At 35.7% G+C, this 15,631-nt stretch overlaps 6 protein-coding genes and 2 pseudogenes across 6 annotated transcripts; 2 read left to right on the forward strand and 6 right to left on the reverse strand.

Annotated features, from left to right (window-relative positions):
• Positions 1-687: 687 nt before the first annotated feature.
• LOC134684523 (histone H2A-like) lies at positions 688-1,066 on the reverse strand (annotated as a pseudogene).
• Positions 1,067-1,350: 284 nt separating this feature from the next.
• On the forward strand, positions 1,351-1,725 carry LOC134684524 (histone H2B-like). Its single transcript, XM_063543812.1, has one exon. It carries the CDS (start codon positions 1,351-1,353, stop codon positions 1,723-1,725), a length of 375 nt encoding a protein of 124 aa, XP_063399882.1.
• Positions 1,726-2,477: 752 nt separating this feature from the next.
• On the reverse strand, positions 2,478-2,789 carry LOC134684525 (histone H4). Its single transcript, XM_063543813.1, has one exon. It carries the CDS (start codon positions 2,787-2,789, stop codon positions 2,478-2,480), a length of 312 nt encoding a protein of 103 aa, XP_063399883.1.
• Positions 2,790-4,469: 1,680 nt separating this feature from the next.
• LOC134683775 (histone H3-like) lies at positions 4,470-4,879 on the reverse strand (annotated as a pseudogene).
• Positions 4,880-6,299: 1,420 nt separating this feature from the next.
• On the reverse strand, positions 6,300-6,725 carry LOC134683776 (histone H2A). The gene has a single exon (XM_063543089.1). It carries the CDS (start codon positions 6,675-6,677, stop codon positions 6,300-6,302), a length of 378 nt encoding a protein of 125 aa, XP_063399159.1. The 5' UTR covers positions 6,678-6,725.
• Positions 6,726-6,960: 235 nt separating this feature from the next.
• LOC134684526 (histone H2B-like) lies at positions 6,961-7,335 on the forward strand. The gene has a single exon (XM_063543814.1). The coding sequence runs from the start codon at positions 6,961-6,963 to the stop codon at positions 7,333-7,335; it is 375 nt and encodes a 124-aa protein (XP_063399884.1).
• A 754-nt stretch (positions 7,336-8,089) lies between these two features.
• Positions 8,090-14,014, reverse strand: LOC134684527 (uncharacterized). The gene is made up of 4 exons (XM_063543815.1): positions 13,708-14,014; positions 11,952-12,283; positions 10,090-10,567; positions 8,090-8,409 (listed from the first exon to the last, which is right to left on the reverse strand). Exons 1-4 carry the CDS (start codon positions 14,012-14,014, stop codon positions 8,090-8,092), a joined length of 1,437 nt encoding a protein of 478 aa, XP_063399885.1.
• Positions 11,913-12,338, reverse strand: LOC134683777 (histone H2A). The gene has a single exon (XM_063543090.1). The coding sequence runs from the start codon at positions 12,288-12,290 to the stop codon at positions 11,913-11,915; it is 378 nt and encodes a 125-aa protein (XP_063399160.1). The 5' UTR covers positions 12,291-12,338.
• Positions 14,015-15,631: the final 1,617 nt, after the last annotated feature.

The raw sequence follows: 15,631 nt of genomic DNA on the forward strand, positions 1-15,631 counted from the left end.
GTATTCTTTATTGTTTATATACGAATTTTGCAAATACAAAGGATTTGAGCTAAAAAATAATCTACACAACTATAAACATACGCATAAGTACTTTGTATAGGAATACAAAATATATATTATATATCTAAGAGAATGTGACAGCAGAAGAGGAAGAAAAGAATTCACATAGATCACAGTTAGACAGACAACGAACGAACGAACGAACGAACGAACGAACGAACGAACGAACGAACGAACGAACGAATATATATTATATAAAAATAAGGTCATAGATTGTAATGTGTGTGCTTATATAGTATAATATATAGGACTGCAACTAAATTTACACCAAAAATATATGCAATATTGACCACTAACAACTATGAGTTTTTCTTCCTCTCGTGCTTGCGCATTTTCATCGAATCTACGTTTATATATAGTTGTTTATTTTCTTGGACTTTTATAGGGGAAAAAAGAAACTCGTACTGTTCTTCATTTTTTTTCCACATCAAATATTGTTATATATATAATAAGAAAGTAGACATCTGTATGCTGTTTATAAAGAAAAGGAAAAATAAAGAGATAAAGACAAGAGAAATGGAGGGAGTGAGCTATGTTTGAGATTGCACAACAAAGTCAGATTCTTTTTGAAAAATGTTGGTGGCCCTGAAAAGGGCCGTTGTAAGTGAAGTTTCTGTAGTGTTGACTTTACTTGGCAGCTTTCTGTGTCTTCTTTGGCAGAAGTACAGCCTGGATGTTTGGTTAAAACACCACCTTGTGCAATGGTTACACCAGAGAGAAGTTTGTTCAATTCTTCGTCGTTTCTGATGGCCAACTGGAGATGACGGGGGATGATTCTGCTCTTCTTGTTGTCACGGGCAGCATTTCCTGCCAACTCCAAAACCTCAGCTGCTAAGTATTCCAAGACAGCGGCAAGGTAGACTGGTGCTCCGGCACCAACTCTCTCGGCGTAGTTTCCTTTCCTCAAAAGTCTGTGGATACGACCTACTGGGAACTGAAGTCCGGCACGGGATGACCTAGACTTTGCCTTTGCTTTGCTTTTCCTCCTTTTCCCTCGTCCTGACATTTTGATTTAATACGTTGTTTGACTTGAACAAGTATAAACAATGATTACCCCGTTAGGTGGTATTTTTACTATTTATACCCGCAAAACGGATTGAAAGATGTTTCAGTTCTAAACCAATCAAATCATCGCTTCTTCCAGGTAGTTAGGTTGAATGTTAGAAGGTGCTCTCTCCGAAGTTCGCGTTAAGTAAAAACTTTCAATCCGTTTTGCCGAGTATAAATAGAAATTTTTATTTACGGCCATCATTCACTGATTACATTTCAGAGAGTATACATCTGTCAAAAATGCCACCAAAAGTTGGAACCAAAGGAGCCAAAAAGGCCGTAACAAAGGCAAAGACTGCCAGACCCGGCGGTGACAAGAAAAGGAGGAGGAAGAGGAGAGAATCCTATGCCATCTACATCTACAAAGTCTTGAGACAGGTGCACCCAGACACTGGTGTATCCTCAAAGGCTATGTCTATCATGAACAGTTTTGTCAACGATATCTTTGAGAGAATCGCTGCAGAAGCTTCCCGTCTCGCTCACTACAACAAGAGATCTACCATCACATCTCGGGAGATCCAGACTGCAGTTCGTCTGCTCCTACCCGGTGAATTGGCCAAGCACGCTGTCAGTGAAGGTACCAAAGCCGTCACAAAGTACACCAGCAGCAAGTAAACAACGAGAAGTTTAACTTCACAAACGGCCCTTTTCAGGGCCACCAATATTTTTCAAAAAGAGTCTTATTATTGTTGTACATAACAAACTTCTAATGAAGCTGTGTCCCACCCCAAAATGACAAATTTATTTATATCTGAATTCTGTCCTTTTTGTCTTTCTTTCTTTCTTTCTTCTTTTCTCTTCTTTATTCTTCATTTTATTAGCCGATTTGAAAAAATATACATACACCAGAATTTAACCTTTTCACGGGGTTATACATTCTTCCCTCTTTTTTTGGGGGGGAGGGGGTCTAGAATCGAACTATACTTGAATATGTATTGAAACATTATATAAAAAAATATCACGAACAGATTAAATTCACACATACGTCGACAGAGAGAAAAAAGGGGGAGGGGGATTGTTTTAGGATATAAAAACAATATAACTAGAGTTTGACAATGGAGGAAAAATCAGCAATATATCTTTTACATAAAAGAATACATATGAAATAAAGAATAAAAATGTTATTTACATTCAAAAATCAGGAATCATATTGTATCCAAAGCCTTGCTGGTCTTTTTTTAATAGGCTTAAATAAAAATAGTGAAAAGAAATTAAAAAAATAAACGAATAAAAGAAAAAGGAAAGTAAAGAAAGTTGGACAGGAGAAAGCTATGGTTTTCTTTTTAAGTACAACAAATGCAGATTCTTTTTGAAAAATGTTGGTGCCCTGAAAAGGGCCGTTGTATTTGTATTTTTCAGCTGGCTGTTTAACCTCCGAATCCGTAAAGGGTACGGCCTTGACGTTTCAGGGCGTAGACAACATCCATGGCGGTGACAGTTTTCCTCTTTGCATGCTCAGTGTATGTGACAGCATCACGGATGACATTTTCCAAAAAGACTTTCAAGACACCACGTGTTTCTTCGTAGATAAGACCAGAGATACGTTTGACACCACCTCGTCTTGCTAAACGACGGATTGCTGGTTTGGTGATACCTTGGATATTATCACGCAACACCTTCCTGTGACGTTTGGCGCCTCCTTTACCTAGACCTTTTCCTCCTTTACCTCTTCCTGACATGTTGTTTGCTTTTTGAAGTTCGATAAAACGAATGACAACTATATCCAAATTATGCTATATATCTGATGAACGCGGCCCTAAAAGAAATACCACTGAATTTTTGATAGGTTGGACCTGATTGGTTGTTTTCGTCTAAATCGGGGAGGTAACTCTGTAGGAATTCTGTACACTTTCAATCCACTTCTCTGAAAATATGTGAAAATAAAATATTTCAAACTGTATACAAATAAAAATACAAAGATTATAAGAGATGGACCAAATAACTAATGATCTCCATCATCAATTAATACTTCTTATATTTTCCAATGTGAAAGAGATTTATTTCCTTTTACTTAAAATACAAGAACATATCACACTGCATACATAAGCAGGAGTTAACAATGTGCAATTGCAATATAAAAACAATTAGTTTAAAGAAAATCTTTTTATACAGTATTTTTCTTGTTCAAAAGATACAGTTTCAGAGATAGTCCACTGCAGCTCTGCAGACTTAAGAGAGTAAAAGCAAAACTAATCTACAGCATACCAGTCAGTTATTTAAGCATGGACAGATAGACTTGTAAATAAAAACAGGTGTGCATGATAATTTTTCTCAAAATCACCTTTACCAGTTTCAATAAAGATGTCCCGGGAAATTCACATTTCAAACATGTTATTATTACATGTATACAATCAATGCTCATCTTTTAACAACTAATTAGGAATCTTTCTAAATTTAGCAGCTACTTTATACATGTAGTCATAGGTTTTTGAAATGTACACAGTGCAGCCTCACTTTTTAAATACCACAATTGGTACATCATTGAATGAATGAATTATTGCGCCTTGTCTATTTTCTCCACCAATGGGAAAAAAAGATTCATCCGCACACATGTTCACATCATTTATAAGGCACATAGAGCACCCAAAATAGATGCATTTTAAGCACAAAATAAAGGTATTCAAGAAAAAGTTCTTTCTGTAACACACAATTGATGGAGACAAAGTTTTCAATGAGAATTTAAGGTGGACTACTTGGACCCGTACCGAAAATATATTTCAGAAATATAAAATAATTGAATCTTCTCATGTTGTCACAGTAGAATACACAATATGAGTAAAAATTACATACAAAAAGCATCTAAAAAATAAGTGAGAAAATAAGACCGAGAAAAATGCAATTTAGAGAAAAATATAACCACAGAAATTAGAAAGAAATACATTTTAATAATTCTGTAATTAGAAGATGGATTGTATTGTTCTTGGAGTATGTTTTTTCTTACCTTTTTTTTTTTATTTAAATGTATACATGTATGTTAATTTTTTCAGGAGGGTATACCAGAAAATGTATAACATTCTTGTTTTTTCCCGAAGGATTTGGAAGAATTAGATAAATAAAAAATATGTATGTCTCTCTCTCTATTTATCCTTTTATTTATTTTCTTTGCATGTTTTGAAATAAGTTTCTCTATATTTTTCTCCTATCAATACAGTAACCTGACTTGTCTAATCTTAAGTGCAAAAAAAAAAGATAATAAGAAAGAAGAATAAAGAGAGATGTGGAGAGAAAGAAAAATAAAGAAAGATGTGGAGAGGGGGGTTTCAGCTATTTTTGATTTTGATGTACAACATATTCAGACTCTTTTTGGAAAATATTGGTGGCCCTTAAAAGGGCCGTTATTGTATAGAGTAAAGGTCAGTTTAAGCACGTTCTCCACGGATTCTGCGAGCCAACTGGATGTCTTTGGGCATGATGGTGACTCTCTTGGCGTGGATTGCACACAAGTTGGTGTCCTCGAAAAGACCAACGAGGTAAGCTTCACTGGCTTCCTGGAGGGCCATAACGGCAGAGCTCTGGAAACGTAGATCAGTCTTGAAGTCTTGAGCAATTTCACGAACTAATCTCTGGAAGGGGAGTTTCCTGATGAGGAGTTCAGTACTTTTCTGGTATCTTCTGATCTCACGAAGAGCGACTGTTCCTGGCCTGTATCTATGTGGCTTCTTTACTCCACCAGTGGCAGGTGCGCTCTTACGGGCGGCCTTGGTGGCAAGTTGTTTCTTGGAGCTTTTCCTCCAGTGGATTTACGGGCGGTCTGCTTTGTACGAGCCATTGCGATATGTTCTCTGTGAAAATCTACGATTACACGACAGAATACTTTGAAACTTCGAATGTTAGTGTATTTGTGCTAGCCGCAATGTTTGCAAACACGACACTGATTGGCCTTTCGGGGTAATAAAACTCACGTTGATTGGTTGAAATCTCTGTATTATGATTGGACTGATCTGGAAGTTACTTTCACAGCTTTCGATCCCTTTTTGGACTGAAGCTAAAGATTGTTCACCCCAAGCTAACAATTGGCACAATTTGTTTCTATTCTGATAGTGTCAGCGAAAATTTGACATAAGACCAAAAAAAATAATAATCAAGAGTAATGCAGAACTTAATAATAATCTTTATTCAAATAATAAATAATTGTTTAATCAACAGTCTGACACGAAATTAATAATTGACAGGAAATGTAAATTAAAGAGCAAAATAGAAGAAGAAAAAGAGAAAAAAAAACATCATCCATCCATTTTCATCAATAGCCAGTGGTATAGAAATGCAGCCGTTTTCTTAGTGTGTGTAGCCAGTTTCTCGTATAGACATGCTTACTATAGTACACAATTGTCACTCGTCTCAGTGTCTTAAAACAAAGAGAACACTTTTTATCCTCTCTATAGTCTTTGTGTTCTCTCTAGCTATACAGTGTCTGTATTCTCTAGTCTCTGTATCATGTAAAGCCATGATATTCTCTATATAGTATACTGCACGCATACTGGGAAACTTGCACATTGTTGAAGTATTCTTTATTGTTTATATACGAATTTTGCAAATACAAAGGATTTGAGCTAAAAAATAATCTACACAACTATAAACATACGCATAAGTACTTTGTATAGGAATACAAAATATATATTATATATCTAAGAGAATGTGACAGCAGAAGAGGAAGAAAAGAATTCACATAGATCACAGTTAGACAGACAACGAACGAACGAACGAACGAACGAACGAACGAACGAACGAACGAACGAACGAACGAATATATATTATATAAAAATAAGGTCATAGATTGTAATGTGTGTGCTTATATAGTATAATATATAGGACTGCAACTAAATTTACACCAAAAATATATGCAATATTGACCACTAACAACTATGAGTTTTTCTTCCTCTCGTGCTTGCGCATTTTCATCGAATCTACGTTTATATATAGTTGTTTATTTTCTTGGACTTTTATAGGGGAAAAAAAGAAACTCGTACTGTTCTTCATTTTTTTTCCACATCAAATATTGTTATATATATAATAAGAAAGTAGACATCTGTATGCTGTTTATAAAGAAAAGGAAAAATAAAGAGATAAAGACAAGAGAAATGGAGGGAGTGAGCTATGTTTGAGATTGCACAACAAAGTCAGATTCTTTTTGAAAAATGTTGGTGGCCCTGAAAAGGGCCGTTGTAAGTGAAGTTTCTGTAGTGTTGACTTTACTTGGCAGCTTTCTGTGTCTTCTTTGGCAGAAGTACAGCCTGGATGTTTGGTAAAACACCACCTTGTGCAATGGTTACACCAGAGAGAAGTTTGTTCAATTCTTCGTCGTTTCTGATGGCCAACTGGAGATGACGGGGGATGATTCTGCTCTTCTTGTTGTCACGGGCAGCATTTCCTGCCAACTCCAAAACCTCAGCTGCTAAGTATTCCAAGACAGCGGCAAGGTAGACTGGTGCTCCGGCACCAACTCTCTCGGCGTAGTTTCCTTTCCTCAAAAGTCTGTGGATACGACCTACTGGGAACTGAAGTCCGGCACGGGATGACCTAGACTTTGCCTTTGCTTTTGCTTTTCCTCCTTTTCCTCGTCCTGACATTTTGATTTAATACGTTGTTTGACTTGAACAAGTATAAACAATGATTACCCCGTTAGGTGGTATTTTACTATTTATACCCGCAAAACGGATTGAAAGATGTTTCAGTTCTAAACCAATCAAATCATCGCTTCTTCCAGGTAGTTAGGTTGAATGTTAGAAGGTGCTCTCTCCGAAGTTCGCGTTAAGTAAAAACTTTCAATCCGTTTTGCCGAGTATAAATAGAAATTTTTATTTACGGCCATCATTCACTGATTACATTTCAGAGAGTATACATCTGTCAAAAATGCCACCAAAAGTTGGAACCAAAGGAGCCAAAAAGGCCGTAACAAAGGCAAAGACTGCCAGACCCGGCGGTGACAAGAAAAGGAGGAGGAAGAGGAGAGAATCCTATGCCATCTACATCTACAAAGTCTTGAGACAGGTGCACCCAGACACTGGAGTATCCTCAAAGGCTATGTCTATCATGAACAGTTTTGTCAACGATATCTTTGAGAGAATCGCTGCAGAAGCTTCCCGTCTCGCTCACTACAACAAGAGATCTACCATCACATCTCGGGAGATCCAGACTGCAGTTCGTCTGCTCCTACCCGGTGAATTGGCCAAGCACGCTGTCAGTGAAGGTACCAAAGCCGTCACAAAGTACACCAGCAGCAAGTAAACAACGAGAAGTTTAACTTCACAAACGGCCCTTTTCAGGGCCACCAATATTTTTCAAAAAGAGTCTTATTATTGTTGTACATAACAAACTTCTAAATGAAGCTGTGTCCCACCCCAAAATGACAAATTTATTTATATCTGAATTCTGTCTTTTTGTCTTTCTTTCTTTCTTTCTTCTTTTCTCTTCTTTATTCTTCATTTTATTAGCCGATTTGAAAAAATATACATACACCAGAATTTAACCTTTTCACGGGTTATACATTTCTTCCCTCTTTTTTTGGGGGGGAGGGGGTCTAGAATCGAACTATACTTGAATATGTATTGAAACATTATATAAAAAAATATCACGAACAGATTAAATTCACACATACGTCGACAGAGAGAAAAAAGGGGGAGGGGGATTGTTTTAGGATATAAAAACAATATAACTAGAGTTTGACAATGGAGGAAAAATCAGCAATATATCTTTTACATAAAAGAATACATATGAAATAAAGAATAAAAATGTTATTTACATTCAAAAATCAGGAATCATATTGTATCCAAAGCCTTGCTGGTCTTTTTTTAATAGGCTTAAATAAAAATAGTGAAAAGAAATTAAAAAAAATAAACGAATAAAAGAAAAAGGAAAGTAAAGAAAGTTGGACAGGAGAAAGCTATGGTTTTCTTTTTAAGTACAACAAATGCAGATTCTTTTTGAAAAATGTTGGTGGCCCTGAAAAGGGCCGTTGTATTTGTATTTTTCAGCTGGCTGTTTAACCTCCGAATCCGTAAAGGGTACGGCCTTGACGTTTCAGGGCGTAGACAACATCCATGGCGGTGACAGTTTTCCTCTTTGCATGCTCAGTGTATGTGACAGCATCACGGATGACATTTTCCAAAAAGACTTTCAAGACACCACGTGTTTCTTCGTAGATAAGACCAGAGATACGTTTGACACCACCTCGTCTTGCTAAACGACGGATTGCTGGTTTGGTGATACCTTGGATATTATCACGCAACACCTTCCTGTGACGTTTGGCGCCTCCTTTACCTAGACCTTTTCCTCCTTTACCTCTTCCTGACATGTTGTTTGCTTTTTGAAGTTCGATAAAACGAATGACAACTATATCCAAATTATGCTATATATCTGATGAACGCGGCCCTAAAAGAAATACCACTGAATTTTTGATAGGTTGGACCTGATTGGTTGTTTTCGTCTAAATCGGGGAGGTAACTCTGTAGGAATTCTGTACACTTTCAATCCACTTCTCTGAAAATATGTGAAAATAAAATATTTCAAACTGTATACAAATAAAAATACAAAGATTATAAGAGATGGACCAAATAACTAATGATCTCCATCATCAATTAATACTTCTTATATTTTCCAATGTGAAAGAGATTTATTTCCTTTTACTTAAAATACAAGAACATATCACACTGCATACATAAGCAGGAGTTAACAATGTGCAATTGCAATATAAAAACAATTAGTTTAAAGAAAATCTTTTTATACAGTATTTTTCTTGTTCAAAAGATACAGTTTCAGAGATAGTCCACTGCAGCTCTGCAGACTTAAGAGAGTAAAAGCAAAACTAATCTACAGCATACCAGTCAGTTATTTAAGCATGGACAGATAGACTTGTAAATAAAAACAGGTGTGCATGATAATTTTTCTCAAAATCACCTTTACCAGTTTCAATAAAGATGTCCCGGGAAATTCACATTTCAAACATGTTATTATTACATGTATACAATCAATGCTCATCTTTTAACAACTAATTAGGAATCTTTCTAAATTTAGCAGCTACTTTATACATGTAGTCATAGGTTTTTGAAATGTACACAGTGCAGCCTCACTTTTTAAATACCACAATTGGTACATCATTGAATGAATGAATTATTGCGCCTTGTCTATTTTTCTCCACCAATGGGAAAAAAAGATTCATCCGCACACATGTTCACATCATTTATAAGGCACATAGAGCACCCAAAATAGATGCATTTTAAGCACAAAATAAAGGTATTCAAGAAAAAGTTCTTTCTGTAACACACAATTGATGGAGACAAAGTTTTCAATGAGAATTTAAGGTGGACTACTTGGACCCGTACCGAAAATATATTTCAGAAATATAAAATAATTGAATCTTCTCATGTTGTCACAGTAGAATACACAATATGAGTAAAAATTACATACAAAAAGCATCTAAAAAATAAGTGAGAAAATAAGACCGAGAAAAATGCAATTTAGAGAAAAATATAACCACAGAAATTAGAAAGAAATACATTTTAATAATTCTGTAATTAGAAGATGGATTGTATTGTTCTTGGAGTATGTTTTTTCTTACCTTTTTTTTTTTATTTAAATGTATACATGTATGTTAATTTTTTCAGGAGGGTATACCAGAAAATGTATAACATTCTTGTTTTTTCCCGAAGGATTTGGAAGAATTAGATAAATAAAAAATATGTATGTCTCTCTCTCTATTTATCCTTTTATTTATTTTCTTTGCATGTTTTGAAATAAGTTTCTCTATATTTTTCTCCTATCAATACAGTAACCTGACTTGTCTAATCTTAAGTGCAAAAAAAAAAGATAATAAGAAAGAAGAATAAAGAGAGATGTGGAGAGAAAGAAAAATAAAGAAAGATGTGGAGAGGGGGTTTCAGCTATTTTTGATTTTGATGTACAACATATTCAGACTCTTTTTGGAAAATATTGGTGGCCCTTAAAAGGGCCGTTATTGTATAGAGTAAAGGTCAGTTTAAGCACGTTCTCCACGGATTCTGCGAGCCAACTGGATGTCTTTGGGCATGATGGTGACTCTCTTGGCGTGGATTGCACACAAGTTGGTGTCCTCGAAAAGACCAACGAGGTAAGCTTCACTGGCTTCCTGGAGGGCCATAACGGCAGAGCTCTGGAAACGTAGATCAGTCTTGAAGTCTTGAGCAATTTCACGAACTAATCTCTGGAAGGGGAGTTTCCTGATGAGGAGTTCAGTACTTTTCTGGTATCTTCTGATCTCACGAAGAGCGACTGTTCCTGGCCTGTATCTATGTGGCTTCTTTACTCCACCAGTGGCAGGTGCGCTCTTACGGGCGGCCTTGGTGGCAAGTTGTTTTCTTGGAGCTTTTCCTCCAGTGGATTTACGGGCGGTCTGCTTTGTACGAGCCATTGCGATATGTTCTCTGTGAAAATCTACGATTACACGACAGAATACTTTGAAACTTCGAATGTTAGTGTATTTGTGCTAGCCGCAATGTTTGCAAACACGACACTGATTGGCCTTTCGGGGTAATAAAACTCACGTTGATTGGTTGAAATCTCTGTATTATGATTGGACTGATCTGGAAGTTACTTTCACAGCTTTCGATCCCTTTTTGGACTGAAGCTAAAGATTGTTCACCCCAAGCTAACAATTGGCACAATTTGTTTCTATTCTGATAGTGTCAGCGAAAATTTGACATAAGACCAAAAAAAATAATAATCAAGAGTAATGCAGAACTTAATAATAATCTTTATTCAAATAATAAATAATTGTTTAATCAACAGTCTGACACGAAATTAATAATTGACAGGAAATGTAAATTAAAGAGCAAAATAGAAGAAGAAAAAGAGAAAAAAAAACATCATCCATCCATTTTCATCAATAGCCAGTGGTATAGAAATGCAGCCGTTTTCTTAGTGTGTGTAGCCAGTTTCTCGTATAGACATGCTTACTATAGTACACAATTGTCACTCGTCTCAGTGTCTTAAAACAAAGAGAACACTTTTTATCCTCTCTATAGTCTTTGTGTTCTCTCTAGCTATACAGTGTCTGTATTCTCTAGTCTCTGTATCATGTAAAGCCATGATATTCTCTATATAGTATACTGCACGCATACTGGGAAACTTGCACATTGTTGAAGTATTCTTTATTGTTTATATACGAATTTTGCAAATACAAAGGATTTGAGCTAAAAAATAATCTACACAACTATAAACATACGCATAAGTACTTTGTATAGGAATACAAAATATATATTATATATCTAAGAGAATGTGACAGCAGAAGAGGAAGAAAAGAATTCACATAGATCACAGTTAGACAGACAACGAACGAACGAACGAACGAACGAACGAACGAACGAACGAACGAACGAACGAACGAATATATATTATATAAAAATAAGGTCATAGATTGTAATGTGTGTGCTTATATAGTATAATATATAGGACTGCAACTAAATTTACACCAAAAATATATGCAATATTGACCACTAACAACTATGAGTTTTTCTTCCTCTCGTGCTTGCGCATTTTCATCGAATCTACGTTTATATATAGTTGTTTATTTTCTTGGACTTTTATAGGGGAAAAAAAGAAACTCGTACTGTTCTTCATTTTTTTTCCACATCAAATATTGTTATATATATAATAAGAAAGTAGACATCTGTATGCTGTTTATAAAGAAAAGGAAAAATAAAGAGATAAAGACAAGAGAAATGGAGGGAGTGAGCTATGTTTGAGATTGCACAACAAAGTCAGATTCTTTTTGAAAAATGTTGGTGGCCCTGAAAAGGGCCGTTGTAAGTGAAGTTTCTGTAGTGTTGACTTTACTTGGCAGCTTTCTGTGTCTTCTTTGGCAGAAGTACAGCCTGGATGTTTGGTAAAACACCACCTTGTGCAATGGTTACACCAGAGAGAAGTTTGTTCAATTCTTCGTCGTTTCTGATGGCCAACTGGAGATGACGGGGGATGATTCTGCTCTTCTTGTTGTCACGGGCAGCATTTCCTGCCAACTCCAAAACCTCAGCTGCTAAGTATTCCAAGACAGCGGCAAGGTAGACTGGTGCTCCGGCACCAACTCTCTCGGCGTAGTTTCCTTTCCTCAAAAGTCTGTGGATACGACCTACTGGGAACTGAAGTCCGGCACGGGATGACCTAGACTTTGCCTTTGCTTTTGCTTTTCCTCCTTTTCCTCGTCCTGACATTTTGATTTAATACGTTGTTTGACTTGAACAAGTATAAACAATGATTACCCCGTTAGGTGGTATTTTACTATTTATACCCGCAAAACGGATTGAAAGATGTTTCAGTTCTAAACCAATCAAATCATCGCTTCTTCCAGGTAGTTAGGTTGAATGTTAGAAGGTGCTCTCTCCGAAGTTCGCGTTAAGTAAAAACTTTCAATCCGTTTTGCCGAGTATAAATAGAAATTTTTATTTACGGCCATCATTCACTGATTACATTTCAGAGAGTATACATCTGTCAAAAATGCCACCAAAAGTTGGAACCAAAGGAGCCAAAAAGGCCGTAACAAAGGCAAAGACTGCCAGACCCGGCGGTGACAAGAAAAGGAGGAGGAAGAGGAGAGAATCCTATGCCATCTACATCTACAAAGTCTTGAGACAGGTGCACCCAGACACTGGAGTATCCTCAAAGGCTATGTCTATCATGAACAGTTTTGTCAACGATATCTTTGAGAGAATCGCTGCAGAAGCTTCCCGTCTCGCTCACTACAACAAGAGATCTACCATCACATCTCGGGAGATCCAGACTGCAGTTCGTCTGCTCCTACCCGGTGAATTGGCCAAGCACGCTGTCAGTGAAGGTACCAAAGCCGTCACAAAGTACACCAGCAGCAAGTAAACAACGAGAAGTTTAACTTCACAAACGGCCCTTTTCAGGGCCACCAATATTTTTCAAAAAGAGTCTTATTATTGTTGTACATAACAAACTTCTAAATGAAGCTGTGTCCCACCCCAAAATGACAAATTTATTTATATCTGAATTCTGTCTTTTTGTCTTTCTTTCTTTCTTTCTTCTTTTCTCTTCTTTATTCTTCATTTTATTAGCCGATTTGAAAAAATATACATACACCAGAATTTAACCTTTTCACGGGTTATACATTTCTTCCCTCTTTTTTTGGGGGGGAGGGGGTCTAGAATCGAACTATACTTGAATATGTATTGAAACATTATATAAAAAAATATCACGAACAGATTAAATTCACACATACGTCGACAGAGAGAAAAAAGGGGGAGGGGGATTGTTTTAGGATATAAAAACAATATAACTAGAGTTTGACAATGGAGGAAAAATCAGCAATATATCTTTTACATAAAAGAATACATATGAAATAAAGAATAAAAATGTTATTTACATTCAAAAATCAGGAATCATATTGTATCCAAAGCCTTGCTGGTCTTTTTTTAATAGGCTTAAATAAAAATAGTGAAAAGAAATTAAAAAAAATAAACGAATAAAAGAAAAAGGAAAGTAAAGAAAGTTGGACAGGAGAAAGCTATGGTTTTCTTTTTAAGTACAACAAATGCAGATTCTTTTTGAAAAATGTTGGTGGCCCTGAAAAGGGCCGTTGTATTTGTATTTTTCAGTTGGCTGTTTAACCTCCGAATCCGTAAAGGGTACGGCCTTGACGTTTCAGGGCGTAGACAACATCCATGGCGGTGACAGTTTTCCTCTTTGCATGCTCAGTGTATGTGACAGCATCACGGATGACATTTTCCAAAAAGACTTTCAAGACACCACGTGTTTCTTCGTAGATAAGACCAGAGATACGTTTGACACCACCTCGTCTTGCTAAACGACGGATTGCTGGTTTGGTGATACCTTGGATATTATCACGCAACACCTTCCTGTGACGTTTGGCGCCTCCTTTACCTAGACCTTTTCCTCCTTTACCTCTTCCTGACATGTTGTTTGCTTTTTGAAGTTCGATAAAACGAATGACAACTATATCCAAATTATGCTATATATCTGATGAACGCGGCCCTAAAAGAAATACCACTGAATTTTTGATAGGTTGGACCTGATTGGTTGTTTTCGTCTAAATCGGGGAGGTAACTCTGTAGGAATTCTGTACACTTTCAATCCACTTCTCTGAAAATATGTGAAAATAAAATATTTCAAACTGTATACAAATAAAAATACAAAGATTATAAGAGATGGACCAAATAACTAATGATCTCCATCATCAATTAATACTTCTTATATTTTCCAATGTGAAAGAGATTTATTTCCTTTTACTTAAAATACAAGAACATATCACACTGCATACATAAGCAGGAGTTAACAATGTGCAATTGCAATATAAAAACAATTAGTTTAAAGAAAATCTTTTTATACAGTATTTTTCTTGTTCAAAAGATACAGTTTCAGAGATAGTCCACTGCAGCTCTGCAGACTTAAGAGAGTAAAAGCAAAACTAATCTACAGCATACCAGTCAGTTATTTAAGCATGGACAGATAGACTTGTAAATAAAAACAGGTGTGCATGATAATTTTTCTCAAAATCACCTTTACCAGTTTCAATAAAGATGTCCCGGGAAATTCACATTTCAAACATGTTATTATTACATGTATACAATCAATGCTCATCTTTTAACAACTAATTAGGAATCTTTCTAAATTTAGCAGCTACTTTATACATGTAGTCATAGGTTTTTGAAATGTACACAGTGCAGCCTCACTTTTTAAATACCACAATTGGTACATCATTGAATGAATGAATTATTGCGCCTTGTCTATTTTTCTCCACCAATGGGAAAAAAAGATTCATCCGCACACATGTTCACATCATTTATAAGGCACATAGAGCACCCAAAATAGATGCATTTTAAGCACAAAATAAAGGTATTCAAGAAAAAGTTCTTTCTGTAACACACAATTGATGGAGACAAAGTTTTCAATGAGAATTTAAGGTGGACTACTTGGACCCGTACCGAAAATATATTTCAGAAATATAAAATAATTGAATCTTCTCATGTTGTCACAGTAGAATACACAATATGAGTAAAAATTACATACAAAAAGCATCTAAAAAATAAGTGAGAAAATAAGACCGAGAAAAATGCAATTTAGAGAAAAATATAACCACAGAAATTAGAAAGAAATACATTTTAATAATTCTGTAATTAGAAGATGGATTGTATTGTTCTTGGAGTATGTTTTTTCTTACCTTTTTTTTTTATTTAAATGTATACATGTATGTTAATTTTTTCAGGAGGGTATACCAGAAAATGTATAACATTCTTGTTTTTTCCCGAAGGATTTGGAAGAATTAGATAAATAAAAAATATGTATGTCTCTCTCTCTATTTATCCTTTTATTTATTTTCTTTGCATGTTTTGAAATAAGTTTCTCTATATTTTTCTCCTATCAATACAGTAACCTGACTTGTCTAATCTTAAGTGCAAAAAAAAAAGATAATAAGAAAGAAGAATAAAGAGAGATGTGGAGAGAAAGAAAAATAAAGAAAGATGTGGAGAGGGGGTTTCAGCTATTTTTGATTTTGATGTACAACATATTCAGA

Source organism: Mytilus trossulus, chromosome 9 (genome assembly GCF_036588685.1).
Source record: "Mytilus trossulus isolate FHL-02 chromosome 9, PNRI_Mtr1.1.1.hap1, whole genome shotgun sequence".
Lineage (NCBI taxonomy): Eukaryota > Metazoa > Mollusca > Bivalvia > Mytilida > Mytilidae > Mytilus > Mytilus trossulus.

Coding starts and splice junctions, on each gene's coding strand:
- LOC134684525 (XM_063543813.1), bottom strand. CDS start 2,789: ATGTCAGGAAGAGGTAAAGGAGGAAAAGGTCTAGGTAAAGGAGGCGCC.
- LOC134683777 (XM_063543090.1), bottom strand. CDS start 12,290: ATGTCAGGACGAGGAAAAGGAGGAAAAGCAAAAGCAAAGGCAAAGTCT.
- LOC134684527 (XM_063543815.1), bottom strand. CDS start 14,014: ATGTCAGGAAGAGGTAAAGGAGGAAAAGGTCTAGGTAAAGGAGGCGCC. Junction 12,284..13,707: donor TACCCTTTACGGATTCGGAG/GTTAAACAGCCA, acceptor TCAAAATGTCAG/GACGAGGAAAAGGAGGAAAA. Junction 8,410..10,089: donor TCGCAGAATCCGTGGAGAAC/GTGCTTAAACTG, acceptor AACTTCAAAAAG/CAAACAACATGTCAGGAAGA.
- LOC134684526 (XM_063543814.1), top strand. CDS start 6,961: ATGCCACCAAAAGTTGGAACCAAAGGAGCCAAAAAGGCCGTAACAAAG.
- LOC134683776 (XM_063543089.1), bottom strand. CDS start 6,677: ATGTCAGGACGAGGAAAAGGAGGAAAAGCAAAAGCAAAGGCAAAGTCT.
- LOC134684524 (XM_063543812.1), top strand. CDS start 1,351: ATGCCACCAAAAGTTGGAACCAAAGGAGCCAAAAAGGCCGTAACAAAG.